Source organism: Somniosus microcephalus, chromosome 17 (genome assembly GCF_052327205.1).
Source record: "Somniosus microcephalus isolate GS21.2 chromosome 17, FLI_Smic_1.0, whole genome shotgun sequence".
Lineage (NCBI taxonomy): Eukaryota > Metazoa > Chordata > Chondrichthyes > Squaliformes > Somniosidae > Somniosus > Somniosus microcephalus.
In genome coordinates, this window is record NC_141003.1 from 60,658,059 (window position 1) to 60,679,721 (window position 21,663).

A 21,663-nucleotide genomic window follows, 5' to 3' on the forward strand; every position below is an offset into this window, starting at 1 on the left:
GGGGTACAGTACCAACAGCAATAACAAAACCGTATAAAACACCCGTAATATACAAGGGATACATTACCAACAGAAATGAAAAAACACTGTAAAACATGGTCGATTTACAAGGGATATGGTACCAACAGTATAAAACACCAGTTGGTGCTTTAATTCTCTCCTCAGTTGATTTATTTTTCTCCCCTCAGTTGGTTTAGGTCTCACCCCTTAATTAGTTTAATTCTCTCCTCAGTAGTTTAATTCTCTTCCCTCAGTTGGTTTAGTTCTTGCCCCTTAATTCATTTAATTCTCTCCCCAAGGTGGTTTAATTCTCTCCCCTAGGTGGTTTAGTTCTCTCCCCTCAGTTGGTTTAATATTCTCATAGCCCCGTGTTGCCCTCTCTGACCTGCCTAACCTGCAAACAGAAACCTGCCCACATATGCTTATAGGCCTCCAGTCGGTGCACTGGTGCTGCCCATCATCTCTACTTCCTATTTTCTCCTGGGTTGCTTGCAGCAGTGCCCAGGAGATCTATCCTCAATTCTGGGAGACTTCCGGGCAATCTGGCAATGCATCACACAACACAAAGACCTTGACCCTCACATTAATGCTGTCAACCTACCGCAATAGTGATGGTTTTTTGATGACTAATATTATTCCTACTCAACCACTCAGCTTAACACAGTAACCCTAATGCCGTTGTACATTGTAACATTTACACAATCTTTACCCTAACCCCTAACACAGTGGTGATGTTAACACAGTGGCTGTGACCAATTATAACCCTAATGCACCACCCTCACCCTGATTTAGACCTTATATCTACACACTGCCAGATAGAAGCATATACACAAAGACACACCCCTCATCCATACATCCACTGTCAGATACACACACACACACAAAGTACTCGCATCTAAAAATGGTTGCAATAAACATTTGCATACCAAGACCATCTCAAATTATACCACAATCAATCTGATCTTATACGATATGTATCAGCTAGCCTGGATATTTACTTTAATTGAACCTGGTTTTAACCCAGGTGGTACCAACGGTAACAAAAACAGGAAATTATACACCATGGACAAAACACATTTTCTGGGTTCAGCAACCTGCCAGAAGATGGGCATGTTACGGCCACAATATGGCTTCAACCTGCAAATCCAGACAAGTTCAGATGAGGCCAGGCACAGCACACTCCTATGTCTGACTAATGCCTAGACCCAGAGGGTAGAGAAATATTGGGGCCATTGTGCATACCTGCAGATAAGCTACAACAACTTCATGTTCCATTCCAATCTCACTATAACCCATTTTTTCATTTCATTATCAAGGCATTTAGGCTCCTGTTTTAATAGAAGAGCAACTGAATTGTAATGCCAAAGTGTTAGAGAAAATCTAGGAAACTCATGAAATAAAACAGAGTGTAACTTATTCTGTCACCATTAAGCCTTGTATCCAGGGCTGTTTTTGATCAGTTGGTTTTTGATGTCAGCTTTTATCATGTTTCTAGGTCTGCTTCTGATCTGTTTTCATTTTTCTGAGCTTGTTTAATTATAATCTGTTATGCAAGTGATTTAAGAACATAAGAAATAGGAGCAGGAGTAGGCAATATGGCTCCTTGAGCCTGCTCCGCCATTCAATAAGATTATGGCTGAACTTCGACATCAACTCCTTTCCTGCCCTATCCCCATATCCCTTGATTCCCTTAGCACCCAAAAATCTATCAATTTCAGTGTTGAATATACTCATTGACTGAGCATCCACAGCCCTCTGAGGTAGAGAATTCCAAAGATGCACAACCCTCTGACTGAAGAAATGTCTCCTCATCTAAATCCTAAATGGTCAACCCTTTATCCTGAGACTATGTCCTCTGGTTCTTGACTCTCCAGCCAGGGGAAACAGCCTCTCAGCATCTACCCTGAATAATCAGGATTGCAGTGCTGATTTTATTTCAGATTTCCAGCATCCGCAGTATTTTGCTTTTGTTGCAGTGCTGAGGTTGCTTCCCTCTGTACAGTACACAGCGGGGTGTCTAAACATGCGGAGGGACATATTACACTGCAGCGTCCTGTTTTAACACCTCTCTCTGCGCGACACGCCCCGACCGCCTCGCGCCTTTCGCGAAGGCACAGGCCGACAGCGTGCGCGCATGCGCCAACCGGCGGCCCAGTCTGAGCATAGGCGCATGCGTGAGTGTCAGAACGCGGCGTTGTTGTCATGGAGCTGTTGGAGACCGGGGGCCGGGCTGGGAGGGTGAAACATTACCCGGCCTCGGGCCCCGCGCTTCCCTGGGACCGCTTCGCCGCCTGGCTCGAGTGCGTCTGTGTGGTCACATTCGACTTGGAGCTGGGACAAGCGATCGAGGTGAGGGTAGGCCGCAGCCGGAGCTCGGGCTGGGAGGGCCGGTAACAGGCGGTGGGAGATGGAGCCCGAGGAGGGCGGCGAAATGTTGGGTAAAATATACAATATATAATGTATACTATACAATGCATAATATACAAGGTATACTATACAATGCATAATATACAAGGTATACTATCTGATCTATGCATTGGTGCTGCCCATGTTTGACCCCTTCCTCGACATGTTGGCCCCTCGGTGACATGATCTGAAGACGGGGTCAGACAACACCCAGCTCTACCTCCCCACCACCTCTCTCGACTCCTCTGTGTTTTCAGACTGCTTGTCTGGCATCCAGTCCTGGCTGAGTTGCAATTTTCTCCAGTTTAACATTTGTAACAGGCACTTTATCAAACACCTATTCCTCCAATCAAATATTGGGAAGAGGAAAGCTGTTGTCTTTGGCCCCGCCGCAAACTCGTACCTAACCCTCGCTGCCATTTCATCTCCCTCCCTGGCCACTGTCTGAGGTTCAACCAGACTGTTTGCAATTTCAGCGCCCTATTTGACCCTGAGCTGATTTTCTGATCCCACATCCTCTCTATCACAAAGATTGGCTTCTGTCACACCCACAACATTGCCCATCTCCACCTCACCTCAGCTTGTCTGTTGCTGAAACCCTTATGCATGCCTTTGTCACCTCCAGACTTGACTATTTTTCCTAGCATCCCAAAACTGCAACTCAACTAAAACTCGGCTATCTGTATTGTATCCCCCACCAAGTCCCACTCACCCATCACCCTTGTGCTCGCTGACTTACATCGGCTCCTGGTCCCTTTAGGTCTCAAGTTTAACATTCTCATCCTTGTGTTCAAATCCATTCAGGGCCTTGCCCCTGCCTAACACTAACCTTTTCCAGCCCTACAACCTTCTGAGAATTCTTGTGTTCTTTCAACTCTGGCTGCTTTTCACCCCACCTTTGGTGGCCATGCCTTTCGCCTTCTAGGACCTAGGCTCTGGAATTCCATCCCTGCAAGTCTCCGCTTCCACCTACTCCTTCCTTTAAAACCCACCTCTTTGACCAAGCTTTGTCACCTCTCCTAATATCTCCTTCTTTGGCTCAGTGTTGATTTTAGTTTGACATAATTTCTGTGAAGGGCTTTGGGATGTTTTTCCATGTTGAAAGCATTATATAAATGCAAGTTGTTCTTGTATATAAAGAGGGAAAGATATGCCAACACTTTATATAATGGGAAAAGCCCATCTATCTGGCATGCTTTCGTTACAGACATCCCACCACTGGTAGCACTGGTCACCCAAGTTCGCCCACCTTTCATTTCTTCCTTCAGCAATTTCTGCACTTAACTGGCCTTCAATTATTTTTTAAGTTTTATAATTTTGGTCACTGCGTTTTTTCCTGATTTCCCATTCCCACTCCCACTTCCATGCCACCACTTTCGAACGTGACCATCCTCCTCCTTTATTGGCTCCCCATCCCACTTGCCTCCCATCTGCCATTCTTATTCAAAACCTGACCACCTTCCAGTCTTCTTTGTTAGCTCCCCACCCCACCAGGGTGGTCCAGTTCAAGAATGGTGAGAAGGATAAATTAAGAAACTATAGACCAGCTAAGCAAACATCAGTTGTAGACCAACTCTTATAAAATTAGTAAGCATTTAGAAATGTGTAAGTAAATCAAGGCTTGCCAGCACAGATTTGTTGAAGAGAAGTTGTGTTTGTTAAGTTTAATGGCTGTGTATGGATTTTCAGATTCTTTGAAGTATCTCATAGGAAGATCATAAAAATTCAGGTTTTTAAAAAATTCATTCACAGGATGTGGGTGTTGCTGGCAAGGCCAGCATTTATTGCCCATCCCTAATTGCCCTCGAGAAGGTGGTGGTGAGTTGCCTTCTTGAACTGCTGCAGTCCGTGTGGTGAAGGTGCTCCCACAGTGCTGTTAGGTCGGGAGTTCCAGGATTTTGACCCAGCGAGTATGAAGGAATGGCGATATATTTCATAGTCAGTTGTGTTCCTATGTGCCTGCTGTCCTTGTCCTTCTAGGTGGTAGAGGTTTTGGATTTGGGAGGTGCTGTCAAAGAAGCCTTGGCGAGTTGCTGCAGTGCATCTTGTTGATGGTACACACTGCAGCCACGGTGCGCTGGTGGTGGAGGGAGTGAATGTTGAAGGTGGTGGTGGGATGCCAATCAAGCTGGCTGCTTTGTTCTGGATGGTGTCGAGCTTCTTGAGTGTTGTTGGAGCTGCACTCATCCAGGCAAGTGCAGAGTATTCAATCACACTCCTGACTTGTGCCTTGTAGGTAGTGGAAAGGCTTTGGGGAGACAGGAGGTGGGTCACTTGCCACAGAACACCCAGTCTTTGATCTGCTCTTGTAACCACAGTTAAGTTTCTGGTCAATGGTGACCCCCAGGATGTTGATCATAGAATAGAATCATAGAAAGTTACAGCACGGAAGGAGGCCATTTTGGCCCATTGTGTCTGCGCCGGCCAACAAAGAGCTATCCAGCCTCATCCCAGTTCCCAGCTCTTGGTCTGTAACCCTGCAGGTTAGAGCATCCCAAGTGCACATCCAAGTACTTTTTAAATGTGGTTAGGGTTCCTGCCTCTACCACCCTTTCTGGCAGTGAGTTCCAGACACCCACAACCCTCTGGGTGAAGAAATTTCCCCTCAAATTCCCTCTAAACCTTCCACCAATTACTTTAAACCTGTGCCCCTTGGTTTTTGACCCCTTTGCTAAGGGAAATAGGTCCTTTCTATCCACTTTATGCCCCTCATAATTTTATACACCTCAATAAGGTCTCCCCTCAGCCTCCTCTGTTCCAAGGAAAACAGACCAGCCTACCCAGTCTTTTCTCATAGCTAAGATTCTCTACTCCCGGCAACATCCTTGTAAATCTCCTCTGTATCCTCTCTAGTGCAATCACATCTTTCCTGTAATGTGGTGACCAGAACTGCATGCAGTACTCTAGCTGAGGCCTAACTAGTGTTTTATACAGTTGAAGCATAACCCCCCCTGCTCTTGTATTCTATGCCACAGCTAATAAAGGCAAGCATTCCGTATGCCTTCTTAACCACATTATCTACCTGGCCTGCTACCTTCAGGGATCTGTGGACATGCACTCCAAGGTCCCTTTGTTCCTCTACACTACTCAGTGTCCTACCATTTAATGTGTATTCCCTTTCCTTGTTGACCCTCCCCAAATGCATTACCTCACACTTCTCCGGATTGAATTCCATTTGCCACTGTTCTGCCCACCTGACCAATTTATTGATATCTTCCTGCAGTCTACAGCTTCCTCCTTCAGTATCAACCACACAGCTGATTTTAGTATAATCTGCAAACTTCTTAATCATACCCCCTATATTCAAGTCAAGATCGTTGATATATACTACAAAAAGCAAGGGGCCTAGCACTGAGCCCTGCGGAACCCCACTGGAAACAGCCTTCCAGTCACAAAAATACCCATCAACCATTACCCTCTGCTTCCTGCCTCTGATCCAGTTTTGAATCCAACTTGACACTTTGCCCTGGATCCCATGGGCTTTTAACTTTGTGACCAGTCTGCCATGTGGAACCTTATCAAAAGCCATGCTAAAGTCCATATACACTACATCAAATGCACTACCCTCATCTACCCTCCTTGTTACCTCCTCAAAAAATTCAATCAGGTTTGTCAGACACGGCCTTCCCTTAACAAATCCGTGCTGACTATCCTTGATTAATCCGTGTCTTTCTAAATGAAGATTTATCCTGTCCTTCAGAATCCTTTCCAATAATTCTCCCACCACCGAGGTTAGGCTGACTGGCCTGTAATTACTCGGTCTATCCTTTTCTCCCTTTTTAAACAAGGGTACCACATTAGCAGTCCTCCAGTCCTCTGACACTACACCTGAAGCCAGAGAAGATTGAAAAATGATGGTCAGGACCTCTGCAATTTCCTCTATTGCTTCACTTAACAGCCTGGGGATTTATCCACTTTTAAAGCTGCTAAACCCCTTAATACTTCCTCTCTCACTATGTTTATTTCATCTAATATGTCACACTCCTCATGATGGCAGGGGATTTGACGATGGTAATGCTGTTGAATGTCAAGGGGAGGTGGTTAGACTCTCCCTTGTTGGAGAGAGTCATTGCCTGGCACTTGTGTGGCATGGGAACAGTCCCTGGCAGTCAGTGGGTGGAGGGGTTGGGCACATCAGGCCGCGATCGGAAGGGTGGAAAAGGAAGGCTGAAGCTGCGATCGGCATACAGTGCTGGACTCTCCATGTTGAGATGTCAGTGGCGGTGTGACTTTTGTATGTTAAGTAGGCCCTCGCCTGCTTTTAGCAGGAGCCTCATCCAGGGCCAGAATTGCCACTGTAAATATTACGGCAGTCAGGAATGGGGGTTGGGTTGCTCAATTCCGATATTTTTGAAGTAACGGAGAGGGTTAATGAGGGTAGTGCGGTTGATGTTGCGTATATGGACTTTCTAAAGGTAAAAGTGCCACGTAGTAGACTTGTTCGCAAAATTGAAGCACATGGGATTAAAGGGGCAGTGGCAGCGTGGATACAAAATTGCCTAAGGAACAGAAAGCAGACAGCACCTCATCTTTCGATTGGGCACTTTGCAGGCTGCCGGACTCAACATTGAGTTCAACAATTTCAGATAATTATCCCTGCCCCCATTTTTCATGCAGTATGATTTTTGCCATTCCCATTTGCAACATTTTATCTTTCCTGCCTCTTACAAAAGTACAGGATGTTCTTTCTATTTCTTCCTCCCCTCCTAACACCGCCCCCCCCCCCCACTGTCTCTGCACCTGCTTAATATCTGTTACATCTCCAGCTTTTTCCAGTTCTGATGAAGGGTCCCAGACCTGAAACGTTAACTCTGTTTCTCTCTCCACGGATGCTGCCTGGCCTGCTGAGTATTTCCAGCATTTTCTGTTGTTATTTCAGATTTCCAGCATCCGCAGTATTTTGCAATTATAGTAGTGGTGAACGGTTGTTTTTCAGACTAGAGGGAAATATACAGTGGTGTTCCCCAGCAGTTGGTATTAGGACCACTGCTCTTTTTGATATACAGGAAACTTTCTGGTATCCAGCACTGACGGGACCGAACTGGTGCCGGTCGATCAACATTGCCGGAAAAACGAGCACTAATGTTAAAACATACGGAGCTTCTGAGCTCCGTCTGAAGCAACAAACCCTGTTGCTTAGCAACAGCTTCAAAACAGTCGGCGCAGCTTGCAAGCGTCTCTGTAGCTAAGCAACAGCTTCAGCTAGACGCTTGCAGAGCCAGGACTGGAGAAAAAAAGCAACGAAAAGTAAAAAAAACTTATCTGAACCGACTCGTGAATTGTGCTGGTGGATAGAGCATTCCGGATATTTAACCTCTGGTTAAACGAAAGTTTCCTGTATATTAATGTCCTGGAGTTGGGTATACTGGTACTAGGGATGAGGGACTTCATTTATGTGGAGCGATTAGAGATACTGGTATTGTTCTCTTTAGAGCAGAGAAGGCCAAGGGAAGATTTAGTGGAGGGGTTTTGGTACAGTACATAAGGAGAAACTGTTTCCAGTGGCAGGAGGGTCGGTAACCAGAGGACACAGATTTAAGCTAATTGGCAAAAGTACCAGAGGGGAGATGAGGAGAAATGTTTTTATGCGGTGAGTTGTTATGATCTAGAATGCACTGCCTGAAAGGCTGGTGGAAGCAGATTCAATATTAACTTTCAAAAGGGAATTGTCCAAATACTTGTAAAGTAAAACTTTGCAGGGCTATGGGGGAAAAAAGCAGGGGAGTGGAATTATTTACATGAGTATTTTCACTTTTGATTTCCTTGTTCTTTTCCATAACTGACTGATATCATGACCACTGTTTGCCAAATGCTTCCCCCACTGAAACATGCTCCACTTGCCCCACTTCATTCCCCAGAACCAGACCCAACACTGCTTCCTTCCTCGTTGGGCTGGTAACACATTGATCAAGAAATTTCTCTTGTATACATTTCAGGAATTCCTCCCCCGCTTTGCCCTTTACACTGTTATTTTCCCAGTCTATGTTCAAAAAGAGTCACTCATTATCACTACTCTATAATTTTTGCAACTTTCTGAAATTTGCAAATTTGCTCCTCTGTCTCCTTCCCAGTATTTGGTGGCCTATAGTATACACACAGCAGCACAGTGGATCCTCTATTGTTCCTTAATTCTAACCAAAATAGAACTCTCAAGTACATCATCCCTTTCCATTGGTGGAAGGTTTAGAGGGAATTTGAGGGGAAATTTCTTCACCCAGAGGGTTGTGGGTGTCTGGAACCAATATTGCCACCCCTATCTTTCCTGACTACTTCGTAGCCAGGAGTATTAATTCTTAATCCTCATCTCTCCTCTTGTAACCCCTTCCCCTCGAACATGAAACCATCATTAACACTCCTGTAATACTCTTAAAAACAGAATTGACTTATTGAATCATATTGAGTAGGCTTGATAATATATTGTATGTTATATAGGATGATGCCGTGTATCTGCCAACTCACCATGAGCAATGCCATGGGAAAGCACATGGTATAGATATAAATGTAAAGTTTTAAAACTAATAATTTTGAGGATAGAATTATCTAATATTTTACACGTGTAGAATTTATCCTGTTTTATGAAAAATGTCTTCTGTTGAGTTGTTTGTATTTGTTTTTTTGGTCCTCAGCTTGTGTATCCCCTTGATGTGCGACTTACGGAGAAGGAGGTAAGATATTAAATCAGTGGAATTGCTGTTCACTGTATAGTACCATTGAAGCCCCTTGTAATTTGTCAGAGAACACTGCAAGCACTATAGTTTTGCTTTATAGAATTTGCATAAAATGCACAACTAAGCTTTCTAAAGTCTGAAAGCTGTAAAACAGATAAGAATTCTTGGAAAAGGAAAAAATCATTCGGACCAAATACAATTGCGCCTTTTTCAGGCAATACCCCAACTTACCATCTTCTCGTACAGCCTTCAAACCCCGAAGATAATTTTCACTTTCGTTGGGATTGAAAACTGAAGTCAAAAATAACGGGCGGCCAATCCACTACTGTCAGATTTTCATTTTCGGCAGAGATGGAAAACTTTCTCTCAAGTCCATTTGTCTCTTGAGCTCATTTGTACTACGCGCTTTAGTGAACTTTGCTGATAAATTAGTGTCCGCTTGATTCGGTGGTGGAGCTTTCGGTTCTGAGTCAGAATGTTGTGGGTTCAAGGATGCTACAGGACTTGAGCAGAAAATCTAGGCTGGTACTTGATTGCAGTGTTGAGCAAGTGTTGAAATGTTCTATTGCCATCTTTTGGATTAGACTGTAACCATGACCCCTCTCCCTGTTCAGCTGGACAAAAAAGGTCCCATTGTATTTTTTCAAAGATTATGAAGTTTTCCTGGTGTCCTGGCCAACATTCACCCCTCAACCAACACCGCCAGAACAGATTAACTGATCATTTATTTCAGTGCTGTGTGTAGGACCTTCCTGTGGATACATTGCCTGTCATGTCAAGTAATAAAAAGGGCAAAAGCAGGAACTAAGTGTCACAAAACATATTTGAAAGTTCTCTATCTGAATGCACGTAGCATTCTTAACAAAATAAACGAGTTAATGGCACAAATAACTACATATGGGTATGATCTTGTGGCCATTACAGAAACATGGCTGCAGGGTGACAATGCCTGGGAATTAAACATACCAGGTTATTTAACGATCAGGAAGGACAGGCAGGAAGGAAGGGGAGGTGGGGTGGCTATGTTAATAAAGGAAGGAATCACTGTAATACAGAGAAATGATATTGGGTCAAAAGATCAGGATAATGAAACAGTTTGGGTGGAGGTAAGGAATAATAAGGGGAAAAAAACACTAGTGGGCGTAGTCTATAGGCCTCCGAACAGTTGCAACTCTGTTGGACGGAGTATCAATCAGGAAATAGTTGAGGCTTGTAATAAGGGAACATCTATAATTATGGGGGATTTTAACTATCATATTAATTGGACAAATCAAATTGGGCAGGGCTGCCTTGAGGATGAGTTCATTGAGTGTATTAGGGATGGGTTTCTTGAGCAGTATGTAACTGAACCGACCAGGGGGCAAGCAACCTTAGATCTGGTCCTGTGTAACGAGACAGGATTAATTAGAAATGTCCTAGTAAAGGATCCCCTTGGAATGAGTGACCATAACATGGTTGAATTCCATATTCAATTAGAGGGTGAGAAGGTTGGATCTCAAACAAGCGTGCTAAGCTTGAATAAAGGAGACTATGAAGGTATGAGAGCAGAATTGAGTAGAGTGGATTGGGAAAATAGATTAAAGGGTAAGACGATACATGATCAGTGGTGTAGATTTAAGGAGTTATTTTACAACTTCCAAAAAATATATATTCCACTGAGAAGAAAAGGGTGTAAAATAAAAGACAGCCATCCGTGGCTAAGTAAAGAAATTAAGGATAGTATTCGACTAAAAACAAGGGCATATAAGGTAGCCAAATCTAGTGGGAGGATAGAGGATTGGGAAAACTTTAAAAGACAGCAAAAAATAACAAAAAGATTAATTAAGAAAGGGAAGATAGATTATGAAAGTAAATTAGCAAAATATATAAAAACAGATAGTAAGAGTTTTTATAGTTATATAAAAAGAAAAAGGGTGGCTAAAGTATGTTGGTCCCTTAGAGGATGAGACCGGGAAATTAATGGTGGGAAATATGGAGATGGCAAAAACACTGAATGAATATTTTGTATCAGTCTTTACAGTAGAGGACACTAAGAATATCCCAACACTGGACAAACAGGGGGCTAAAGGGGGGGGAAGAGCTAAACACGATCAAAATCACTAAGGAAGTGGTACTCGGTAAAATAATGGGACTCAAGGCGGATAAATCACCTGGACCGGATGGCTTACATCCTAAGGTCTTGAGGGAAGTGGCGGTAGGGATTGTGGATGCATTGGTAATAATTTTCCAAAACTCCCTGGACTCGGCAAAGGTCCCGGCAGACTGGAAAACTGGTAATGTAACACCCTTATTTAAAAAGGGCAGTAGACAGAAGGCTGGAAACTATAGACCGGTTAGCCTAACATCTGTGGTAGGTAAAATTTTGGAGTCCATTATTAAAGAGACAGTAACAGGACATTTGGATAATCATAATTTAATAGGACAAAGTCAGCATGGTTTTATGAAGGGGAAGTCATGTTTGACAAATTTGCTGGAGTTCTTTGAGGAAGTAACATATAGGGTGGATAAAGAGGAACCAGTGGACGTAGTGTATTTAGACTTCCAAAAGGCATTTGACAAGGTGCCACACAAAAGATTATTGCTTAAGATAAAAAATCATGGGATTGGGGGTAATATTCTGGCATGGATAGAGGATTGGCTATCTAACAGAAGGCAGAGAGTTGGGATAAATGGTTCATTCTCAGACTGGCAATCAGTAACTAGTGGTGTTCCGCAGGGGTCAGTGCTGGGTCCCAACTCTTTACAATCTATATTAACGATTTGGAGGAGGGGACCGAGTGTAACATATCAAAGTTTGCAGATGATACTAAGATGGGGGGGAAAGTAGTGAGTGAGGAGGACATAAAAAACCTGCAAGGGGACATAGACAGGCTAAGTAAGTGGGCAGAGATTTGGCAGATGGAATACAATACTGGAAAGTGTGAGGTTATGCACTTTGGCAGGAAAAATCGTAGAGCAAGTTATTATCTTAATGGCAAGAAACTGGAAAGTACTGAAGTACAAAGGGATCTGGGGGTCCTGGTGCACGAAACTCAAAAGGTTAGTATACAGGTGCAGCAAGTGATTAAGAAGGCCAATGGAATGTTGGCTTTCATTGCTAGGGGCTAGAATATAAAAATAGGGAGGTATTGCTTCAGTTGTACAAGGTATTGGTGAGACTGCACCTGGAATACTGCATACAGTTTTGGTGTCCAGACTTAAGAAAAGACATACTTGCTCTCGAGGCAGTACAAAGAAGGTTCACTTGGTTAATCCCGGGGATGAGTGGGTGGACATATGAGGAGAGGTTGAGTAGATTGGGACTCTACTCATTGGAGTTCAGAAGAATGAGAGGCGATCTTATTGAAACATATAAGATTCTGAAGGGGTTGGATCGGGTGGATGCGGGGAGGATGTTCCCGATGATGGGTGAAACTAGAACTAGGGGGCATAGTCTTAGAATAAGGGGCTGCTCTTTCAAAACTGAGATGAGGAGGAACTACTTCACTCAGAGGGTGGTAGGTCCATGGAATATGCTGCCCCAAAAAGCTGTAGAAGCTACATCATTACATAAATTTAAAACAGAAATAGACACTTTCCTAGAAGTAAAGGGAATTAAGGGTTACGGGGAGCGGGCAGAAATTTGGACATGAGTCTAGGTTCGGATCGGACATGGCCCTGTGGGTAGCGGAGCGGGCCCAGGGGCCGTGTAGCCTGATCCTGCTCCTATTTCGTGTGTCTAATTCTGTTAGATTCAGGAGATGGTTCTGTGATAGTAGATTGGCGGTTAGGATCAGATCAGCCATGATCTTATTGAATGGCGGAGCAGGCTCGAGGGGCCGATTGGCCGACTCCTGCTCCTATTTCTTATGTTCTTATGTTTGCCTGCAAAACAACAGCAATTATATTTCAGCGATAATTAATTGGCTGCGCAGCACTTTGGGACATCCTGAGGACACGAAGGTACGGTATAAAAGTCTTACTTTCTTTGCCACGGCTCTGTAATCTTTTGGGTGACAAAGTTTCTCTTGATGTCCTTTCTTAATATTTAAAGAACTATAAAAGTCTACAACACAGAAGGAGGCCATTTACCACATCATGTCTGTTCACCTCTGCCAGAGTAATCCAAAACTAATTTGATTGCCTTGCTCTATTCACATGGGTGTGTATCTTTCTTTGCTTCAAATATTTATCCAACTTTTCCCTTAAAAGGTGCAGTAATCTCTGCCTCAACCACTCCCTGCAGCAAAGCATTCCATGCTCCAACAGATTGTGTGAAGAAATTCCTCCTAACCCCCGCCTTCAATCTCTCACTGACTCTCCAATCAGGAAATCATCTTTCCTTATTCATTTGAAACCCTTCATAATTTTTAAATCTCTATTAAATCTCCTGTTAGCCTCCTCCGCTTTGGTGGAAATATACCCTGTATCTCAAATCTTTAGAATAAAGAGTAGTCCAGAAAGACGAGGGATCAGGCTGGAAAGAAATGCAAAGCAGACTAAGGCTGATTTGGTGTGCATGTGAGTAAATGCACAGTGTGATAAATAAGGTTGGTAAACGGCAGGCACAAGTTGCCACATGGTGTTCTCATATACTGTAGTGGCAATACAGAGACTTGGCTCAAACAGGGGGAGGAATGGGAACTTAATATTCCTGGCTACAATGTATTCGGGAGGGATAGGGAATGAAACAAAGGAGGGGGTGGCCAGCATTGATCAAGTATACTGTACAGCCCGGGAAAGGGATTATGTGCTAGAGGGTTCAAAGGGCGAATCTATTTGGTTCGAGATAAGTTGCAGAATATTGAGTTCTTACGCTGTGGATGCATACGATAGACCACCAAATAGTGGGAAGGAGATAGAGGAGCAAATCTGCAAGAAATTGCAGAAAGATGTGAAAACACGAGTAGTGATAATCGGGCATTTCAATTATTCTAATATAGACTGGGGAAAAAACTGTGTAAAGGACAAAGGGGGAGGAAGTCCAGAAATGTGTACAAGAGAACTAAGAAATTAGATTGAACTGGAGGCTTATGATAAATGTCAGGTTCATAATACATGAGAATCGAACAGAATAGATAGTGCAGAGGAGAACTGAAAAAGGAAATAAGAAGGGCAATGAGAAAAGATTAGCTGGTAGCATAAAAGGGAACATTAAAGTCTGTGGGGGCGAAATTCGCCCGCTATTAGCGCCTCTGGGGGTGCTAACGGGGCACAAAGGGCTTATCGCGGGGGTGGGGGCAAGTGCCCGCCGAGAAGTTAGGCGGGGCACTGCTGAGGCGCTAGCCGATAGCGGCGTGCTCGCGCTGGTAGTGTCCCGGGCTGCTGCGCCGCCGGTGATGATGTCATCGCCGAGCGACGCAACCCCTTCGTGACCCGCGGCAGAAATTAGGCTGTGCCCTGCAAGGCCACTGCGGGCAATGTCAGCGACAGCCTCGCGGGTTGCGAACCGAGCCGCACACCGCTGGCGGGACGGTAATTAAAGGGGTGGTCTGGCAGCGCTGACATTTAAAATTTTGGCCGACCTCCAGGTCGGCATTTCTTGGCCCTTGGTGTGGTCCGTGGCCACTGTCGCGCCATCCAGCACCGCGTCTTTCTGCCGGGCTGCAGCCATGGCACCATGTCGCCCTGGTGGGCTAGTGGAGGCCATCAAACGGCCTGCAGAGTGCGCAGCGGCCTTCCCCTTTAATGGAAGGGATGGGGCGCTGAAATGTGTTAGCGCTATGTGGAGCGGCTGCGTAGTGCTCCGGCGCTGCCGCGTTTTGCACCCCAGGCACCGTCCCGAGAGGAAGTGGAGCGCCCAAGATAGCGCTCCACTTCCTTGCCCCGGCGGTACTCCCATCCCGGGTGCTAAATATCTGCCGCTAAGTCGGTTACTGCCCCCAAATGGGATTTAACCGAATTTCGCCCCCACATGTATATGTTTATACAAAAGAGTAAAAAGGAAGGGTAGGGCCAATTGGAGGTAGTAAATGAGTACATTGCATCTGTCTCCACTAGAGAAGAGGATGCTGCCAATGTCACAGTCAAGGAGGAATTAGTAGGGATATTGGATAGGCTAAAATAGATGAAGAGGTGCTTCTTAAAAGATTGACAGTCATTAAAGTGGAAAAGTCACCCGGTGTGGTGGGATGCATGCTAGGTTACTGAGGGAAGTAAGGGTGGAAATTGTGGAGACTCTGGCCACAATCTTCCAATCCTCCTTGGATATGGGAGTGGTGCCAGAGGACTCTAGGATTGCAAATGTTACACCCCCGTTCAAAATAACGGGGAGTAGGGAACGGAATTTCTGCCCCCATGAGTTTTGCTAGTTTAATGAGGAGAAACTGTTTCCGGTGGCCGGAGGGTCGCTAACTAGACACAGATTTAAGATAATTGGCAGAAGAACCAGAGGGAGATGAGGAGAAATGTTATTACACAGCGAGTTGTTATGATTTGGAAGGGTACCTGATGAGGGTAATGCAGTTGATGTTGTGTATATGGACTTTCAAAAGCTGTTTGATTCTATTCTATGAACACTTCTATCATACTGACCTTTAATCTGTGCTGTAACATGAAAAGACCCAATATTTCAAGTATTTCTTTGTATTTGTGTTTCTTCGTACCAGGCACCTCCAAGAGAATCTCTCAAATCTCAATATCCTTGCTCAATACTGTACACAGTATCTAACTGAGGTTTTATATAGGTTCATCATTACCGCTTGGTTTTTATATTCAAAACCTCATGATAAAATCTAGAATTTCATTAACTTTTTTTTATAGCCGTATCAACCTGACATAGAATCATAGAATTACTGTGGCACCAAAGGAGGCCATTTGGCCCATCGTGCCTGTGCCGGCTCTCTGAAAGAGTTACTAATTAGCCCCACTCTCTGCCCTTTCCCCATAGTCCTGCACAATTTTCCTTTTTAAGCATGTATCCAACTCCCTTTTGAAAGTGACCATTGAATTTGCTTCCACCACCCTTTCAGGCAATAACAGATCATAACAACTCGCTGAGTAAACATTTTTCTCCTCCTCTCCCCTCCCCCTTTTTTTTGCCAGTTGTCTTAATTTGTGTCCACTGATTACTGACCCTCCTTCCAGTGGGAACAGTTTCTCCCTCTACTCTATCAAAACCCCTCATAATTTTGATCACCTCCTATTAAATCTCCCCTTAACATTCTTTGCTCTAAGGAGAACAATGCCAACTTCTCCAGTCTCTCCACATAACTGACTTCCCTCACCCCTGGTACTATGCTGATAAATCTCCTCTGCACCCGCTCCAAGGCCTGACATCCCTTCTAAAGTGTAGTGCCCAGAATTGGACACAATACTCTAGCTGAGGTCAAACCAGTGATTTGTAAAGGTTTACCATAACTTCCTTGCTTTTATACTCTATGCCTCTGTTTATATGCTTTTTAAATATCTTTATCAACTTGTCCTGCCACCTTCAAAGATTAGTGTACGTGATCCCCCAGGTGTCTCTATTCCTTCACCAGCTTTAAAATTTTACCATTTAAGTTATATCGCCTCTCCTCATTCTTCCTTCCAAAATCATCACATCACACTTCTCTGCATCAAATTTCATCTCCCATGTGTCTGCCCATTTCACCAATCTGTCTTATGTCCTCCTGAAGTCTGCTCCTAGCCTCCTGACTGTTTACTACATTTCCAAGCTTTGTGTCATCCATAAACTTTGAATTTTTGCCCCTTACACCCAATTCCAGGTCATTAATGGGCTGGATATTCCGATCCCTACGGGTGGGTATGCGCTGTGTACCCACCCGTAGGGACATCGGAAATGCCGGTTTCAGGCATGCACTGCGCATGCGCTGGAAACCGGCATTTCCGATCTGTCAAGAAAGCTCTTGACAGATCCTCCGGCTGCCCGGGAGCAGGGCCTCTGCGGGCGGAGAGTTCCGCTTTTTGGAGACCCTCTGCCCGCAGAAAACACTTACAATTCTTGCACCTGGTAAAAGCAGGCGTAAGGCCTGCTTTTACCAAGATAAGAGTTGAACATTTTTTTTCCACTGATTTATTATTTAAAAAATACTTTTTAAAAAAAGGTAATAACAGAAAACGCTGGAAAAACTCAGCAGGCCAGGCAGCATCTGTGGAGAGAGGTCTTCGACCTGAAACGTTAACTCTGTTTCTCTCTCCACGGATGCTGCCTGGCCTGCTGAGTATTTCCAGTGTTTTCTGTTGTTGTTTTGGATTTCCAGCATCGGCAGTATTTTGCTATTAAAAAAAGGTACGTTTATTTTTAGTCCTGTTAAAAACTTTAATTTTTTTTCCAAAAATTTTAATTTTTGTTTAAAGTAGTTAATTTATGTAATTTCAAGTCATTTTAAAAATATGATTTTTAAAAACATTTATTTGAAGTTTTTCTATGTTTTGGGGGTGATCTCCATTCATATAATTGACAGGTCTTCCTGTCATATGTATGAAGGGAGATTCCCTTCTCTGATTGGCTCCCCATGGCCCACGTGATCCCAGGGACGCTGCAAACTACCTGCGCCTCTGGGATACGTGGGCCCTGCGCACCGGCAGTTTGGAGAGGCCCAGCAGCGGAACTCTGTGCCTCCCGGGAGCCCTCAGGTAAGGGCGCAGATTTTTCCAGATCGCAGCCCTCCGCCTGCGTGAGGCCTGCGATCGGAATATCTGGGCCAATGTATATCAAAAAGAGAAATGATCCTAATACCGACCCCTGGGGGACACCACTGTATACTTCTCTCCAGTTTGAAAAACAGCCGTTCACTTCTGCTCTCTGCTTTCTGTCTCTCAGCCAAGCGACTGAGAGATTGCCTTTAATTCTATCCTGTGAACCTGTTGCCCCAAATCCCTCTAGTCTTCTACAGCACTGAGCCTACTTCCATTCAGACTGCTGTTTTTTTCCAAACTGCATCACCGCACACTTACTGACATTGAATTCCATCTGCTGCCTTTTAACCCATTTCCTCATCTTAAACCCTAGTCCTTTTAAGCTTTCTTTGGTCTTCTAAAGAATTAACAATATCTTCTATTTAATATCATCTGCAAATTTCAACTGACTCCCTCTTCTCCTTTCCAACCAATTTTTAATCCAGTTTGCTAACCTCTCCATAGCCCTTAATATTCTCTAGTAATTTCCAATGTGGTACTTGTGGCTTTTCTAAAGCCCATTTACACTATATCCACTGCATTTCCCCCATCTACCATATCTGTTACTTCTTCAAACAATTTGAGGTTTGTCAAGCGTGATCGTCCCTTTTAAAATCTGTGCTGGTGATTTCTAACTATTTTCTCTTTATATCTAGATACACCCATGGTAAATTCATCCTTAATTGAAGACTCTAAAATTTTCTCTACTAACATATGTTAAGCTAACCGACTTATAATTACCCAGAGTAGCTCTGTGTCTCTTTTTAAAAATGGGACTACACTGGCCACTCTCCAGTCCTCAGCAAAGATCCACACTCAGTGCAGCCTGATATATCATTTCGAGGGATTCTGGAATTTCTTCCCTCCTCTCCCCTGGGATCGTAGTATGTACCCCTCAGATCCTGGCACTTTGTCTTCCTTCAGCTTAGCTAACTTACCTAAAATTTTCCTTTTATCCATCACTATGTCGCTCACCTTATTCTCAACCACTTCAGGATTCACCTCCTCTCCGATATCCTTCTCTTTAGTAAAGACTGCTACAAAGTATTTATTAAATATCGTAGAAACCATTTTCTGATCATCTACAAATTGACAAACCCCTCCTCTCAGGCCCATCTTGCTTTTAGCAATTCTCTTTTTACTGAAATTCTTATAAAAAAAACTTTACTGCTCCTTCTAATGTTTTGAAATGTTTTCCTCATCATCCTTCTTAGGTTTCCTTATCCTGCTCTTAACCTCTTTTCTCTCATTCCCCTTTTGTTTTCTTCATTATTTTTATTCTTATAGGCCTTGAAGGCCCTATTCTTCAATGTTAATTAGTTTGTAACCTCTTTATTTATCCATGACATCCTAAAACCACTAGTGCTTTACCTTTTTAATGGAATATAGTTATTCAGTACCTTTGCAATCTTTTTTTAAATCCCACTGTTGCTCTACAGTCCTGTGTGCCAATCTCTCCTTCCACCTCACCTCAGCTAGCTCACTTTTCACCTTTCTAAAATTTGCCCTGCTCCAATCTGGTCTTCGAGTTTTTGTAGTAAAACTTTCCCTTGTTGGGATCTTAAACCTTATATTGTGGTCACTACTGTCAAGGTGCTCACTCACATTTAGCCTATCTACCTGATCCATTTTATTTACTCATAACTAGATCCTGCAACACATCCGCCCTTGTAAGCTGACTAACTTATTGCTTGAGGGAGGAGTCCTGGATACATTTTAGGAATTCCATTCCCATTTCTCTATTTACTCTCTGTCCCGATGGCCAAGTGGATAATTAAAATTTCCAAGAGCAATAATTTTGTTATTCCTACTCATCCCTCTAATCTTATGCATTCCTTCCAATTCCTTCCCACAATTTGGAAGTGTGCAATGCAGCCCTACAGATGTATCAAGCCCTTTGCTTTGGCTTTGAGCTGGAACCATGTTGGCTCTGTCTGTACCCTTCCCTCGCCTATACCAACCCTCGACAGTGTGTAGTCCCTCTTTTACCAATATTGCTACTAAGCCTCCTTTTCTTATCTTTTCTATCCCTCCTAAATATATTCTATCCCAATATGCTTATTTTATATTCATGTCCAGTTTGCAGCCAGGCTTTGGCTAATGCTATTATGTCTAGATCTTCCTGTAAAATAATTGCTTCCCGTTCCCTCTGCAATTCCCTGTTTGAATCCCTCCAATCAGATTTCTACTTTTTCCCAGAGCATTGAAATAGCCCTAACCAAAGTTGTGACTTACATTCTTTGTGCCTGTGACCATGCTGCATTATTCCTTCTCAACCTCTCCGCAGCCTCTGATGCGGTTGACCACTCCATCCTCCTCCAATGGCTCTCCTCCATTGTCCACCTTGGTTCCACTCTTACCTATCTAATCATAGCATCTCTAGCAGCGGCTTCTCTTCTCACTCCCACACAGTCACCTCAGGAGTCCCCAAGGATACATCCTTGGCTCCCTCTTCTTCCTCATCTGCATGCTGCCCCTTAGCAACATCATCTGCAGACATATGGCAAGCTTCCACTTTTACTCTGACTACACCCAGCACGACCCCTCCACCTTTCTCGACCCCGCCACTGCCTGTGTTGTCAGACAGCTTGTCCAACATCTCGTCTTGGATGATCAGCAATTTTCTCCAGTTAAATATTGGAAAGACAGAAACCATCAGCTTCGGCCCCACCACAAACTTCCATTTCCCTCCCTGGCCATGTTTCAGGCTGAACCAGACTGCTTCCAGTCTCAACATTTGATTTGACCCTAAGCTGCATTCTGACCCGATATCCTCTCCATTGTAAAAAAAAAAAAACACTTCCACCTCAATAATGTTGCCTGCCTCCGCCCCTACCTTTACCCATCCAATGCTGAAACCCTCATCCATGCCTTTGTCACCTCCAGACTTGACTATTCCAGATAGAGTAGTTGAAGCCAGGACACTGGACTCATTTAGTAAAGAGTCAAATGCTGTAATGTGAAGACGGCAGGCTTGGTATTCTGAAAAGGATTGGATTGAATGGGTCAAAAGCCCTTCTTAAACTATATTGTGAATTAATGTAGACTGGGAAAATAAGGGCTTAATTTCCCTTGAATAATCACACAAGGATAAAAGGGGCTGGGGGGTATTCCATTTTCAATTTCTTAAGATACTTTAGTGACTGCTTTTACTGATAGTGCAACTTTCTCACACAATTGGGATCAGTAATTATTCTGATGTTCTCAGCGCTCACTGTTGGAACAGAGAAGTGTGAAGTGATGCATTTTTGTAGGAAGAATGATGAGAGGCAATGCAAACTAAATGGTACAATTTTAAAGGCAGTGCAGGACCAGAGAGACCTGGGGGTGTATGTACACAAATCTCTGAAGGTAGCAGGACAAGTTGAAAAGGCTGTTTTTTTAAAAAAAAGCATACGGGATCCTTGGCTTTATTAATAGAGGAATAGAGTACAAAAGCATGGAAGTTATGCTAAACCTTTGTAAAACACCACACTTTAGGAAGGATGTTAAGGCCTTCGGGAGTGTACAGAGGAGATTTACTAGAATGGTACCAGGAATGTGGGACTTCAGTTCTGTGGGGAGACTAGAGAAACTGGAGTTGTTCTCATTAGAGCAAAGAAGGTTAAGTGGAGATTTCATAGAGGTATTCAAAATCATGAAAGGTTTTGATAGTGTAAATAGGAAAAACTGTTTCCACTGGCAGGAGGGTCGGTAACCAGAGGACACAGATTTAAGGTAATCGGCAAAAGAAGCAGAGGCGAGATGAGGAGAGTTGTTATTAGCTGGAATGCACTGCCTGAAAGCAAATTCAATAATAACTTTCAAAAGGGAATTGGATATATACTTGAAGGGTGAAAATTTGCAAAGCTATGGGGAAAGACCAGGGGAATGGGACTATTTGAATAGCTCTTTCAAAGAGCTGGCATGCTGGGCCGAATGACTCCTTCTGTCCTGTATCATTCTATGATTCTATATGTTTAACATATTCACAAAAAACTGCATGAGT

At 43.7% G+C, this 21,663-nt stretch overlaps 1 protein-coding gene across 9 annotated transcripts in view; it reads left to right on the forward strand.

The window, feature by feature from the left end:
• dennd6b (DENN/MADD domain containing 6B) overlaps nucleotides 1–21,663 on the forward strand; it is a 157,244-nt gene that overhangs the window by 22,610 nt on the left and 112,971 nt on the right. For 2 of the 9 annotated variants that reach the window (XM_086010494.1, XM_086010495.1), the window contains exons 1-2: nucleotides 2,151–2,349; nucleotides 9,033–9,071. In XM_086010494.1, coding sequence (XP_085866620.1) covers nucleotides 2,203–2,349; nucleotides 9,033–9,071 — 186 coding nt within the window. In that variant the 5' untranslated portion in view covers nucleotides 2,151–2,202. Of the gene's footprint in view, nucleotides 1–2,147; nucleotides 2,350–9,032; nucleotides 9,072–21,663 lie in introns of those variants that run through there. The other 7 variants (XM_086010498.1, XM_086010496.1, XM_086010499.1 and 4 more) reach the window with 6 other exon arrangements.